The 14,143-nt window shown below is 44.0% G+C and overlaps 2 protein-coding genes across 4 annotated transcripts in view; both read left to right on the top strand.

The window, feature by feature from the left end:
- Positions 1-2,459, top strand: part of LOC144101898 (zinc finger protein 711-like) — a 21,476-nt gene extending 19,017 nt beyond the window's left edge. Inside the window, exons 4-5 of the mRNA XM_077635121.1 lie at positions 1,728-2,268; positions 2,337-2,459. Coding sequence (XP_077491247.1) covers positions 1,728-1,769 — 42 coding nt within the window. The 3' untranslated portion in view covers positions 1,770-2,268; positions 2,337-2,459. The remainder of the gene's footprint in view (positions 1-1,727; positions 2,269-2,336) is intronic.
- On the top strand, positions 2,345-14,143 carry LOC144101896 (uncharacterized). 3 transcript variants are annotated; one of them, XM_077635119.1, is made up of 3 exons: positions 2,345-2,477; positions 7,882-7,990; positions 10,612-14,122. In XM_077635119.1, the coding sequence occupies exons 2-3, from the start codon at positions 7,906-7,908 to the stop codon at positions 11,352-11,354; spliced, it is 828 nt and encodes a 275-aa protein (XP_077491245.1). In that variant the 5' UTR covers positions 2,345-2,477; positions 7,882-7,905; the 3' UTR covers positions 11,355-14,122. The 3 variants fall into 3 exon arrangements, with proteins under 3 accessions (XP_077491245.1, XP_077491246.1, XP_077491244.1); XM_077635120.1 differs by lacking the exon at positions 2,345-2,477 and adding an exon at positions 8,342-8,444 and having other exon boundaries at positions 7,295-7,990; positions 10,612-14,143; XM_077635118.1 differs by lacking the exon at positions 2,345-2,477 and having other exon boundaries at positions 7,295-7,990.

Below are 14,143 nucleotides of genomic sequence, written 5' to 3'. Positions count from 1 at the left end.
TGGTGTTTTAACGTCCCAAAGCGACTCAGACTATGAGGGACATCGTAGTGAAGGGCTCCAGATAATTTCGGCCACCTGGGGTTCCTTTAACGTCCACTGACATTGCACGGTACAAATCAAAATTCAGAGTCCAGGTACGGTGGCAGAAATTTAAATATTGAACTTTGATTAGATTTGCTAGTTTGCTGTCAGCTGGCATGCTGTTTCTTGTGATTTTGAAATGCAGCTCACTTTTCTTTTGACCTCGTAATGCTAAGCAAATTCTAATTAAACAAAAAAAAACTAACAGAGCTAGTCCCCCGTCACTGAGACATTTGTTTTTTCTCTCCATAACCTTGACTTTTTAATTGAAAAGGAGACGACTGTAATGAAAAGAGTACACGGAGTGGAATGATTAGCTGTTGGTGCATGTGCCTTTGGTGCATCGCTTGATCCTGCTTGTAGTGTAGAGTCTGCTGTTGCATTTTTCCCAACTTGTGCATTCGTTTGTGTTCTGTCGCCCATTTGATTTTTTTCTTGCTGCCATTATTAAATTTCTTGCCTTTTTTACCTTCATATCCTGAAACTCTCCAATGGATGCGCCTGTGGAAAAGCAGTAGCAGTATGGCATAGTTCGCGGTGCTTTCAGGGGTGAATCTGTACATTGATTGTTTCAACTGCTGCACTCTGAAGCTAGCAGTTTATGTGCATATATTTGTCTGTTTGCTGAGAGCAATGATACTTTGTAGTCTGGTTCATTGCGTTTTTGTGGAAGTGACTAATGCTTACGTTACTTGCGTTGCCTGAAAAGTATCTGTTGTTGTGTGCATCTAGCTTCCACACCGACATCTTTCGTGGTTTTCAATTTCTGACAACAGCAGTTCGCATTCTGTTCTGTGAAGCATTGAAGTGTTATCTTTGTTTCATTTTCTTTTCTGCTCCGCGATGTTCAGTGGTCTTGTGCATTTGAGTCATTTGTGGTGTATTCATTGCAGTCAAACATGGTACCATCAACTGTGGCAAACTTTAGAATTAGTGACTTGTTTTAAGGTGAATCTGTTTGAAGAAAATAACACATCAAGGTAATCCTGGAGTTGCTTGCTTTGTTGACATCATCAAATGTAGCTTAGGACTGCCTTAATCTAAGCCTTATCAAATTGCTGCTGAGTGAAAGCAGTGCCGAGGAGCAAATGTCTTGCTCGTGGGCACTGAATAGTGAATATGCTGAATGACTTGGTTGATTCCAGTCATTCATATATTAATGCATGAACTTGAGAATTAAATGTTTAGGCTGCATTCATGAACCATTGTGATTTTGATTGTTGTGCTGGAGCTTCGCTGGGCAGGATTAGAGTTGTCCTGTGTTGTGGGTCTTAACTCGGCAGCAGTTTTGTGTTCTTAAGAACTTGTTTTTGCCTTGGTTTATTATTAATCTATGTCATGAAACCAGTGATGCAAGCATGTTGGTCTAACCAGGTATAGCCTTGAACTTGGTTGGAACATCTTGACATTTTTCTCTGTAGTTGCGAGTTATTTGCTAGCTGAAATTTCACCCTCAACTCAGTGCGGACTATGAGTCGAAAACATTCAGTTTCCAAGCCAAGGTATCTTTGAACTCAACCCGTTGAATTTGACTTCATGCTTGCTGGCATGGCCGTTGCATAACAGTGCCTTTGACATCTACTAGCTTATGGCAGGAGTGTATAGTTTGCTGTGTTTATTCAAAATACACTGGCTTTTATATGCAGACTTTGCAACACCTCCTGGACAAAACTCGGACGGTGGGATGAACCCCATGCACCAGTTCAGGACCACTGCCGATACTAGCGAAGAAAATTGTAAAGATCGTGCACACACGAACAAGGAGCCGCTCCAGTGCAGCCACTGCCACAGAGTCTTCGTGAAAAAAAACCACCTGATGGCTCATGTCTTCAGTCACACAGGAGAGCGTCCGTACAAGTGCAGCTACTGCAGCAGCAGCTTTGGCCAACAGTGCCACCTGAAGGTGCACCTGCGCAGCCACACGGGCCACCGTCCCTACCGTTGCGACTACTGCGGCAGTGGCTTTGTGAAAAAAAGCATCCTTGTGGCACACATTCGCACCCACACAGGACTGAAGCCATTCCGGTGCCAGCTGTGCCCCATGGCGTTCTCGCAAAAAGGAAACCTCACGAGGCATGTGCAAACACACAAGCACGAAAAACCGTTCCAGTGTCAATTCTGCCAAAAGGCCTTCAGCGAGAAGAACACTTTAAAACGGCACAAAAAGCTAAAACACGCTATAAATGGGTGTCACATGCTACGAAAAGCGTTCCTGGCCAACCTGTATCGTCAGTCATATTGTTATGTGATGGCAGGTCGATGGATGAAATGAGATGTCGGATGGCTATAGAATGATTTTAATGGCGGATGGCCTGGCGTGAGCACTCCTTCCCGCACCACTGCACAAGTCGTCGTCTTCTACTCCATCGCAATATAAGCAAGGTGCCCCAACATTGGTGAGCTCCTCGGCTGAGAAGAATAGTTTTTGTTCAGAAATGCAAAATGGGCCTTCAGGGTGTTTTGGTACAATGTCGTTCATGCATGTCTACTGCACAAAAGCGTGAGCCTATTGGGCTCCTACACAGGCAAACAGAATGGCACCAGCTTGCACATTTTGAGTTATGTATTGCTGGTACAAATTCTCGGCCTTCAGAAAAATGTTGGATGAACCAAAGAGGACCCGTTCCTGAAATTTTTGCATTCTGGTTACATGCTACAGGCAGTGGTTTACAAAATAGTATATTTATGGCATGCAGCACCCGCTCCCATATTGGTCTTTCCATGTTAGTGTCCCATGTTAGTGTTCCATGCTGGTATGCTTTAAGGCAGGGATGCCGTTAAGGGTGGAATTAATGTACATTTTGTCTGCAAATTTCTGTAGCGGAATTTTAATCCTCAAAATTTCCTGCACTGATTTTCGTCTGCGAATTTCTGTGCACCATTTTTTGTCTGAAGCCTACAGCGTCAAGGGGCAGGCCTGGGTGCAATGAAGGAGTTGCATGCATGGTGCCATTGAGGGCATATACAGGGTGTTTAACCCAAGACATTACAGTATTTTTAAAAACAGGCTTTTTGAGCTAGAAGAGTGCTTTTTTTTAGCATAGCATTGTCAGCTGTGTACTACATCAGAATACAGCTAATATGTGCATACTAGAAGGCTGGTTAAATAATATTGAATTGCTAACTTTTTAGCTATTACTGTTAGGCTCCTCAATTATCGACAGGCGTCTAGCCCACCGTAAGTAATATTCATATCAGCTTTTATAATTGCGAAACCGCGCTTATCTTCGGTGCTGTGGCTCCAGAGCCCCGGAACGGGGGTCAAGGGTGCGGTTGCAATCCCCCCCCCCCAACCAAAAAAAAAAAAATTCAGAGGGGGGCAGCTCCTCCCCAGTCTCCAATAGCTTGCACTTGGGTCAGATTTCTGGCAATTGACACACTTCAGTCCTAGGACTCCTTTAATGCAAAGCACAGTGGGATTGAGCTACTTGGCTTCGTAGTCAGCTGTAAAGAATTTCGTATATGAGTAACCTGAAGCAGTAATGTCCCACCATTCTTGTAGATGAACCAGTTGTGTACATGATCATGACTAGCAGAATTTAAACAAACTATGCACAAACTTCTTTAGTGCAATGTATCGCTCCTCGTGCATAAGGCTTCATGCGGCGGTCCTGAATGTGGGCAGAGCTTCACTGCAGACTTTGGGTGAGTTCTAATACCTCCAAGTAGACGGCTACTTAGACCATAGAGTTTCTTACTATGAACTAGAGGGAAAGCTGGCGCCCCGCCTATGGGAGTTTTCATGGAGCTTCCTCGAGACCACTTGTACCACCATGGACGCTCTAAGCATCATGGGGCGGAGAGCTACCGACTGGAGAACTACAACTTTTGGCCAAAAATATTGAAAAAAACTATTGTTCGGTAATCAAGAATGTCCTATCATTTAATATGATGTCTATAAATTGTAACAAACGAGCAGAAAAGCATGTAAATGCAAATTTTGCTCAAAATAAACGATGGCTTGCTCTCCTATTAACCAAGTATTTCAAAACCACAAAATCCAATATTTCGTGCTTAACAGGCGCATTTTTAAGAAATATGTTTAAAAAATTTTTTTGTCACTTCAACATTTGAAAAGGTGTTTCCACAGCATTTCGGAAAACAAAAACCTTTTATTGGCGTCGTGTGCTGTTGCGTTTTCGCTACTATGGCTTTTGCACACTGCTTTTACGCCGAAGTCTGCGCGCGGAGCGCCCCGTGGGTACGGATCGGAACATATCTCAGTAACGCCACTCTGTGTTCCTGAGAAAAACCTACTGTCCCGCACCAAGTAGCTCATCGCCCCATGATGCTTTGCGCGCCCATGGAGTTGCAGGTGCAGCGCCGCCAGCTTTCCCTCTAGTTAATGGTATGAAACTCTATGACAGAATGGGACATCTCAGTAACGCCACTCTGTGTTCCTCTAGTTAATAGTAAGAAACTCTATGATGTAGACAGCTTCCTAGACGTTACACTAGGCGTCTTGTCGGACGTCTAGAGAATTGGAACGCACCCTTTATAGCTGCATGTACATAATAAAGGCAAAAGAAAAGCACGCGGGAGAGCACCAGCAGTGGATACTTCAAGTAGGGCATGGACTGAAAAGGGATAGGATGAAAAAGAGAGAAGAAAAGGAATGATTAGGTCTAAATGTAATAATGCACAATGTAGCATATCTAGCAAGGCAGAGATTCCAGCAGGAAATTTTGAACACCAGTACAAGAGTGGCTGAACCAAGGTATGGTTAAAGTGTAGTGTGGTGGAGCCAAATGATAGCAAGAGCGGGCTCCGAGGTGCAGCAATTAATTGGACTCCTCTGGACTTTCTCAATTAAAGAGGTGAAGCGGCGAAAATGAAGCCAAAAATGATCACGGCAAAATGCACACAGGGGAGATAGCGCGCGCCAAACTCTGCGTAGATAGAAATTTTGAGGAGGGATACGGCAATGCAGCCTCGTCAGAGATACGTCAAGCTGCCGAGGTCGACAAACTTTCCTGCTCGAGGAATATCTCGGAGGTTGATAATTCGCCGATGTTAAAAGCTGTGCGCGCTTCCGAATCTCATACCGAAACCACAGCACATGGTTTCGTTTCCGCGAAGTCGGCAATTGACGGCTGGTCCACACCGAGATAGCTGGATAATAACCTGCACGTTCAGTTCAATTCTCATGTATTGTGTTATTGTGTCCTTCTGTTCACATAGTGTGGTGGTCTTGGCAATATTATTCTGGTTTACTTTACCAAACAGCACTAACGTTGATGCAAGCTATATCGCGGCATGCATCAATCAAAGATGGCAGCGCTGTTAGCATTTGCTGAGTGAGCTGCGGTGAGCTTTTCGGTCGTAACGGCAAATCGAAGGCAGCCTTTTTGTCTTGGCACGTTGTCGGAATGGCTGGGCTGACCCGGAACAAACTTTGCGCAGCATTTCTAAGCCTTACCTGCGACATTGTACCCAGGCCCACTTTCTGCGGCAACTGGGCCTCTGTGCATAGGACACGCACCTTCCGAAAAAAACAAGGAACAAGGGAACCAACTGATGACGGAACCTTGCTGTGATATGCGCAGATGACATCGCATTTTTTGCGAAGGACCGGAGCAGCTAACAGTAGAAGCTTCTCTGCACGTGTGGCGAGGTGGCGAGAAATATGTACTGCTGTTTTGTCCGAGTGGGTTTCGTTTTTTGACGATGTGTGGTGATGGTGTGAGGTGTGGAGTGTCCTCTTCCGATCTAGTGGCTCCTGAAGGACAGCTGTATACGCCCGACAAGCGCAACAAATGCCTCGACATACATCTCGGCGCAGGCTCAAAACCATCGCCAGGCACGGGAAGGAACTGCAAACGAAAGCAGCGTGTGTCTGGAGTGCTTTGCAGACAGGCTTGTGAGAATGCGCTGGTCAGGAATTAGGAATTTTCAGAGGGACGTCAACGACACTTGAAACGTATCCAGGGGTACCCGTATATTGATTGGTCTGCGTGAGGTGTTGGCGAAGGCCTTTTATGGGATGCGTCACCTGATATCACCCGAGGGAAACCTAGCATTTTTGCCAGACTGTCGACACAGCAGGCACAACATACACAGCCAGTGCCATTTTCCCAGCATCCTCCTGGATGCCTCTCAGAGCCATGGTACTAACACCCTGACGGCTGTCCAGACATGGAAGCAGGTGCTACAGGTAGATGCGGCAGAATGGAAGAAAGCAGCCAAAAAAGACGTCGTTGACGAAGTGTCGGCGACACTGAAGTTAATGACTGCCAAAAGAAAAATTATCAGACAACTTAAGGGCGATCATATGTTTGCAGAGGCATGCAGTGCGGACTACAGTTTTGGGTATCTCACCACACTGGCCAGCTCTCTGTGCTGCGTGCCCTGTGTGGTGCGTTGGAAAAAACTGTCATGAAATGTCATTGATCATGCTTAAAACAGCGCAAAGGATAAAACAGGAAAGGGACGGACACCATAAGTGCTATCTTCTTTTAGGGAACAGACACCACGAGGGCTGTGCCTTCCTTGTCCCATCATTCAAGCTTCACCATAGACCAACAACCCCAACTTACTACACTCATGCAATGTCATGTAGTGCTAAACTATCACTTGCCTGTGAAGCCAATCTCATTGTTAGCAGCACTCAGATTCGTGGTTGTGGATAAAGCAGATCAAGTACCTGCATGGCTCGCAAAGCATTGGCTCAAACAGTGGTGATGCCATGGGATGCTGCACCAGTTTTAAATGTTCGAAAGAATGCAAAGATGCTGTATTGAGACAATTCCCATCTTGTTCTGTTGGTCCTTGGCATATATATATTTTTTGGCTTCGTGCTGCTGTGACCTAGTTCAAATGGTTGGGCTGCCACAGCAATCATACCGATGAACTTGCAACTAAACAGTGCTCATGCTAATGAGAGTGTTTTCTTTTATCGGGTTTCTGAGTTGCAAATTGCATTCACATATTGGAGAGCTTATGTTTGGCATATTTATTTTTATGACCATGTATATATTTGCAGAGCATGTTTTACAGAAGAAAATTTGTATTCTTAAACTGCATAGTTGAACGCGGAATTCTTGGTGCATGTCTTCATTTAGTGTGCAACTGAGGAAAGTATGCTCGGTCGTTGTGCATGCATATGCCATACCTGATGCACGGCAGTCAGTTACGGTGGTTTCATACTTTTTAATGCCTGTACCATTAATAGCACTTGTAATCAAATGTGCGGTGCGAAGCGAAGGTAGTGGTGATCTGAAAATAAATAAAGCAGAATAAAGAGAAGGCAACAAAGGAAGGGTAGATTAAAGCAAGGCATTCAAAGGAGTGGCCCTGTTTGGTGCTTCGTCTCCTTTACACGCTGTACAAACGCATAACCACCATTGTAAACAGGTATGCCATGGGCAAGCTGCTTTAGTGGCAAGAGTAAAGCATTTAACTTGAAGCCATTACTCGTTTGACCTACCTTGCCTTACCTTACCTTACTCTATCATTCAAGGCAGCTACATCAATGCGGCCACCTATGGGCAAGTAAATGCAACAGGCTGTAGAGTTAGGTAACAGGGGGGGCTTGGCAGTAGACACTGTCATGGAAGTTTTGGTAAGGCTGTTGGTCACGCTTTTATCCAGAGGACGTAGAGAGGTTTTGGAGTTATTCTTCTGGCTGCATCATGTGTTTCAGCTCAGAGGATCTCTCACAAGTGTCAGCAGTGGGAAGCAGGAAGCACTTATTAGCATCCTAGTCCAGCAGCCTGATGACATAGATTAAAGATGTTGTTATAAATGGATATGTTTATATTTCAGCTCTCTCCTGAGCCTTGATGCTGTTTATATATGCAGGAATTACCCTGCTCTGCGTATGTGATGCTGTATACTGGGCGGGAAAGCTACCACGAGGAAGAGTGGTCTGCTTTAGAGGAGCAACTGGCTGAAGCTGCATGTATCTCATGTATGCCACAAATTCTATCTTATTGGTAGCAGTTTGCACTTCTTGAAATCATGTGACCTGAACTAGTTGTTTATGTGGAAAAGTAAAAACTAAGTACTACTACCAAAGTACCACTGAACTGTTTTGCAATAGAACCATCCCCTTGTACTACAAAATGCATATCTGCATCTGCGCTTTTAATGGAACAAGAAACCCTTGGTATCACACCACTGCATTAATCAACCCTCCACATTCACATGGCACTGCCAGGTTATGAAAGCCTGTAGCTCACAAGGGCTGCTGCTTGTGGCTGTGAAATATTTTTTTTTTTGTACTTACACTGCTTTGCTCTGTTTTTTTTTTTTTTCGCAGGTCAATGTCAGCACCACTAAGGAGTACAAGCTGGCTACAGAGGAATTTTTCAAAATGCCTACTGAAGACATACACTGAATTACTAGCTCATTGTTCATAGCCAGTAAAGTAGCTGATCCATTCATTTCAGTGTATGGTGTGTCTGCACAATTTCTCAGTGCTCTTCAAGCTTGTCACGTTATGCCAAGAGAACGACCAGATCACTGAACCATGAATGATTGGCACTGCAAAACATTCTGTTTGACATTGTGCCCAAGTTTGCAGAGAAGGGCACGTGTGTGCTGGAAAGTTTTTGTGGACAGTGACAGTTTGTTTTCTTGGTTTACTCGGTAACCTTTGAAGTTTTTCTCCCAAATCGGAAGGCTGCAGTGAAAGATTGCATGCAATGTAATAAGTAGGTGGAAAACATTGGGTGCCTTTGCCTAGCTCGTGTACTGTGCGATGTCAGTGCATGTTAAAGAACCCCAGGTGCTCGAAATATCTGAAACTCTTCACTGCGGCATCCCTCATAGCCTGAGTTGCTTTGGGACGTTAAACTGCCATAAACTAAACCAAATCTTCGGTCCATCATCTTTGATTTTGCGTTTTGTCCTGCAGTGCTGCGAGTGTTTGCAAAAGTCTGGTATTGATCGGTCATCGTCATTCTATCGCCCTGCAATTAAGTTTGATAATTTACTCGATGTTTCATTTTTTTTACGTTCTTTTGGAAAGTAGCTGCGACAAGACAGTAGCAATAGCTTTTCTTTCAGCCGAGTCAGATTTTCATAGGTGAATTTTGATCTGCATCATTTTAGCATCTGTTGACTGAAACATGTTGTTCATGTGCATTTTGTGGTAGAAAGGATACTCTGTTGGTTCTTTGTCATTCAGCACATCCTCCTGGGCCCAGGGTGAATTGTTTTGCCAATTTTTTTTTAGATGCATAGGGTGTGATAAGTTGTGTCCCAAAACATGGCTGACACAACTTTTTGTGTTTCGAGCGTTTTTGATGGAAAACGTCCACTATAGAGAAAGTTACGAAATTTCTGAAGCACGCAGGAAAGCTGGGGCCCCCTATTTGCTCAAATTTGCACTCATATGTGAGTTGAACTGTTACCAGTGCACATAAAAGAGCCATGCCACCTGTTGAAGTGCATGTGCATCAGGTTACATTTTTTGGTCACCACCGGAAAACATGCTCGTGCTGGCTCTCATCATTTAGAGAGCTGCTGAAGTGATGGGAAGCAATGTGACTTTGACCGTACTCATTAACTAGCAGCACAGATTATAAAATAGCCGAGGAAGAGCTTTTTTTTAGCACTAAAACTCCTGCCATAGCTGCGGTGCTTGGGATTTTGTAATGCACAAGTTTTCCATTGCTGGGTCTCGGGAGGATATGCTAATGATGTTCCTCTTTAGTCATGTCATAAAATTAAGCTGTCTAAACAGTAGCTGATGCCATTTGCATGTAGTTTTCTTATGGTGTGCAGAATAAAGGACGTGGCAACTTCTCAGCTTCACAAGGAGTTAATGGTAGTGTGCTGTGTCGAAGATTAAGTAACTGCCACTTATTTTTTCTTAAGTTGTCTGCCTGGGCCTCTGCTGGGCATTAGCGATAGTGTGGGCAGATGGGCCAAACCAGCTATGGCATCTGCGTCATGTCTGCCCATTTTTGGCAATGATGGGTTGCCTGCAAACTGAAATGTTGCCCTGAACTGAATGCAGATTTCGTTGTGAGAAAAAACTTCAGGCCTCCTTAACCACAGGCTTAAAGAAGAAAATGAGATAGCATTTGGAAGTTGGCCCACACCCAAATTTTTGAACTAGGCCCACCCAAGAAAAAGGATTAAGGTGGATTAGCAAGCTGATTAATGCAGATTAGTGGCAGGGATATGTGGATTAGAAAAGACTGACTGGCGGATTAGCAGATTAAGATGGACGAGTGGGTGTGTTTAGTACAATCCCATATGATAATCCAGTGGAAGGTAGTTTAACATTCTAGTCCCCAGATTTTCAAATTTGATGGTGCTGATGATATCGCAACCCTCTCGACCAATCAGGGAATTTCGTTACAGAGAAGCTGTGTGGTCTTTGCAAGACGACAGCCTACATGCTGTCGCATTAAAGTTTTGTTTTAGACCAGAGTTCTCTTCAAGCTTGACCTATTGAATTTGATAATGCATGTAACAGCACGTCTCTTGTGTAGTGTCGCCTTCCACATTCGCTAGGCTGTTGCCACTGCACCTGTGGCACATGGGGTTCCTTGTTTCACAAATTATTCTGGTTTCCAGATGCAGCCTTCGTCACCATGGATGGTAAGGATGATGCACCCCCTGGACAAAATTCATGTGGTGGATCTGCGGTGCGCCGCCATGTGACAGCTGTTCGTACCAATGCTGGAAATTCCAAGGATAAACACACTGCCAAACAGCTGCACCATTGTGCCTACTGTGGTATGGTGTTTATCAAGAGAAGCAACCTGGTAACACACGTCCGCACGCACACGGGTGAGCGTCCGTACAAGTGTGATCACTGCAGCAGCAGCTTTGCACGAAAGAGCAACCTGGTCGTGCACCTTCGCACACACACCGGAGACCGTCCCTACAAGTGCGACTACTGTGGCAGTACATTTGCACAACAGGGCCACCTGCAGGTGCACGTTCGCAGCCACACAGGCGACCGTCCGTACCGTTGCGACTACTGTGGTTGCGGCTTTCCTCTGAGGAGCATCCTAGTGGCCCACGTTCGTACCCACACGGGCGACCGTCCCTACCGTTGTGACCAGTGCAGCAAGGCCTTTGCGTTTAAAAACAACCTGGCCACACACCTTCGCACCCACACAGGCTTGAGGCCATTCCGGTGCCAGCTTTGCCCCATGGCTTTTGCACAAAAAGCAACACTCGTGCGGCATGTGCAGTCCCACAAAGGCGAAAAGGCATTTCAGTGTCAGTTCTGCCCAAAGAAGTTCATGGACAAACGTTATTTACAGCGCCACGAAGAGAAAATACACCCTACAGATAGCTCAGTTCCATGATACTGTGGCACTTTCTCCAATGTTTGCCATGAAAACTGTTCCTAGCCAACCTGTGTCACCAGTGACATTTGCCAGGTTTTCCTGTATTGACAACCTTGTCTGAAAAAAGAATTTACATTCCCTCAGTGTATTGCGCCTGAGATAAACTTGTTAGGTATTTTTACTCCACTAGGAGCAGGGGCCCACTGGGCTCCCAAACTTGTACATAGGGGGTTAAAATCATGGCATGTGTAGACGGCATAACTTGTCATTGAAAAATGGGCTTTCAGCAAGACGACTGATTTCCACATTCAAGAGAGTTCTTGGCCCTTCTGTGGAGTGTCCTGAAGTTGGTGCATCCTGATCACATTTTATAAACAGTGCTTTATGAAATAGCATGTTTATGTCTCTGCAGATGTTGATTTGTTTTCATCCTGCTTCAGAATGGGCCTGCTTCTGTATTGGTTTCTCCATGTCGGTGGCCTAGCAGTATTATTGAAAGATACGGGAAGGAGGCGGAAGAAAGCTGACTCCCTATTGGTGCATTCCTTGTCTGAAAAATCATGCAGGTCTCTCTGTGCCCTAAACAACCTGCTGCAGATCTCTGCTGGCATATTGTTTGAAGCAGTGAAACTTGTTTTTTTTTTTGCAGGGTTTAAGAGCACTGTTCATTACATTGAAAAGTAACGAAAAATACTTAATTACACCAATGTCTTCCTTGCAATTTTTGTGATAATTCTCTCTCTCTGTTGTGTGTGAATGGCATATTTCTTTGCTGAAAATTCTGTCAACATTTTCAGTCTCTCTCGTTGGTGCAGTACAGCTGACAGTTTCGAACTGTCATAAGAGCAGCAGCTATTCTGGTCGGCATTTTTGTTCTGTTACATTTAAATGTTGCTGAAACAAGCCTTTCCACTCTTGGACTAGTGTGCAATCATAGAACTCCCTGTGCTGACCACATTTCTCAAGTTTTTGGTCATAGAGGTGAATTGCTGCAACTGATCACAGTTCGTGCTTTCCAGATGTTTGAAACGTTGTGATATGTTCAGAGAAATGTTTGATTCTTTCCTCCTCGAAATTTGGGATGCACTATAAGTGTGTGTTGTGTCTGCATTTTGTGTGACTTTGGTTAGATGATTAAGTAATTGCATTGCAGAAAATGTTTTTTAGGCTGGGATGCAGATTCCTGTGGTTTATGGTTCGTGTTAAAATAAAAAAACTGTTTTGCCTTTTCAGATAATGTTTGGTGATAGTCTCGTGTGACATGCACAGAATAAAAGGATGAGTTATTCTCATCCTTAAAATTTAAAACTGGAATTGGAAGTAACTCAGAAATGAATTCAAACGTATTGAGAACCAACTTGTGCCTAGTGGATTTTTCGAACTTCCAGCTGCTTAAATTTTTACTTGGCCACTACGAACCTCTGTGTTGGAAATTTTTTTTTTTTTGCCGTTCAGCTATTGAAACTAATGAAGCCAATGAAGCCAAAACAGCTACCAACACGGCATCCTACTGGTGTCCTGGCAAAACACAGAGAGAAAAAAGATGAAGTTGTTTAATTTTAATTTTGCGATCCTGTTCAATGGCTCTACCAATGTACTGTACTCAAGAAGCGGTTATAGCGAAATGACCTAGACAGCAGGTAGGGAGGAAAAAGGAATGTGTAATAAATAAAAAATATGACAGTCATGGTCAAGACATTTGAAAGAAGGTATGTTGCACAACGAACATAATGAGATGAGTGGATGGTGTCGATCTCATGGAAGAGGTGAAAGAATGCTTGCTGTTCCTCAGTGGTTACTGCAATTAGGCCACACTCTCTTGCACAGTGTATGCATTGGGACGCCTGAAAAGGTATTGTCCCTGTGTGCCCATCCCCGAGTGCACATAGGGCATTCCGGGGTACAACAAATACGAATTACTGAGAGGTATTTAGAAAGGAATAATAGTGCCGAGGCTTACTTTGGAAATTGTAGTCCTAGGTGCTTAAATGTAGTTTAGTCGAGATAAGAAGTAAATCGGAGAGCTGTTGGAAGATTAGCATTAGGTGCCCATGTCAAAAACACAAATGGGGCAGTACACGGAGATACGGGCTGGACATCTTTTGAAGAATATGGCAAGCTCAAAGTAAAATGTTATGTGAAAAACGCCCAAGGAAATTGGACGATAACAGGTGGAAAGCTAAGGTATTTAAGTACCTATACAGAAAGAGCGTTGACTCACTATGGAGGAAAAGAACTAGGAAACTAACCAGTAAGTATGCAGGGCACAATGATGGAGAAAGAAAGAGCATTAACCGATAGGTAAAACAAGCAGGAGGTAAAAACTAGTTTAATTCAATGGCAAGAACTACATCGATACTGGAAAAAGCAGATCAGGAACGAATCGTTCTGTGCTAGCTCAAGAGGAACCACTCGTTCTTTGAAGCTAGGTCAGGGTGTCAGAATCATGGTAAGAGTGCACAGCTGCAAATGCAGATAACACATGTACTTTATTTGCATATTTAAAGGACATCTTGACAAACCTTAATTGCACCTTGCATGTTATCTTCGTACATTATACACACAGTAAACTTTGTTAGCTCATTTGTCGGACTATGCACTTCATTTCATATGTAAGATCATTACCTGCCGATGCACTTTAATTAGTTCGTATTTAGTGGACACATTTTACCTTCTCCCTTTTTTATTTGTTTTATCTTTTCCGCACAGCTCTTCTTCCGCCTACCCTTCCTCACGCAGAGAAGCACGCCAGCGTTTTTTAAATGCTGGCTAAATTGTTTTTTCAATAAAGGGATTCTCTTTCTCTC

The sequence above is a fragment of the Amblyomma americanum genome, chromosome 8 (genome assembly GCF_052857255.1).
Source record: "Amblyomma americanum isolate KBUSLIRL-KWMA chromosome 8, ASM5285725v1, whole genome shotgun sequence".
Taxonomy (NCBI): domain Eukaryota; kingdom Metazoa; phylum Arthropoda; class Arachnida; order Ixodida; family Ixodidae; genus Amblyomma; species Amblyomma americanum.
The sequence above is the reverse complement of the archived record's forward strand: the minus strand, read 5'-3'. Positions and strand labels throughout refer to the sequence as shown.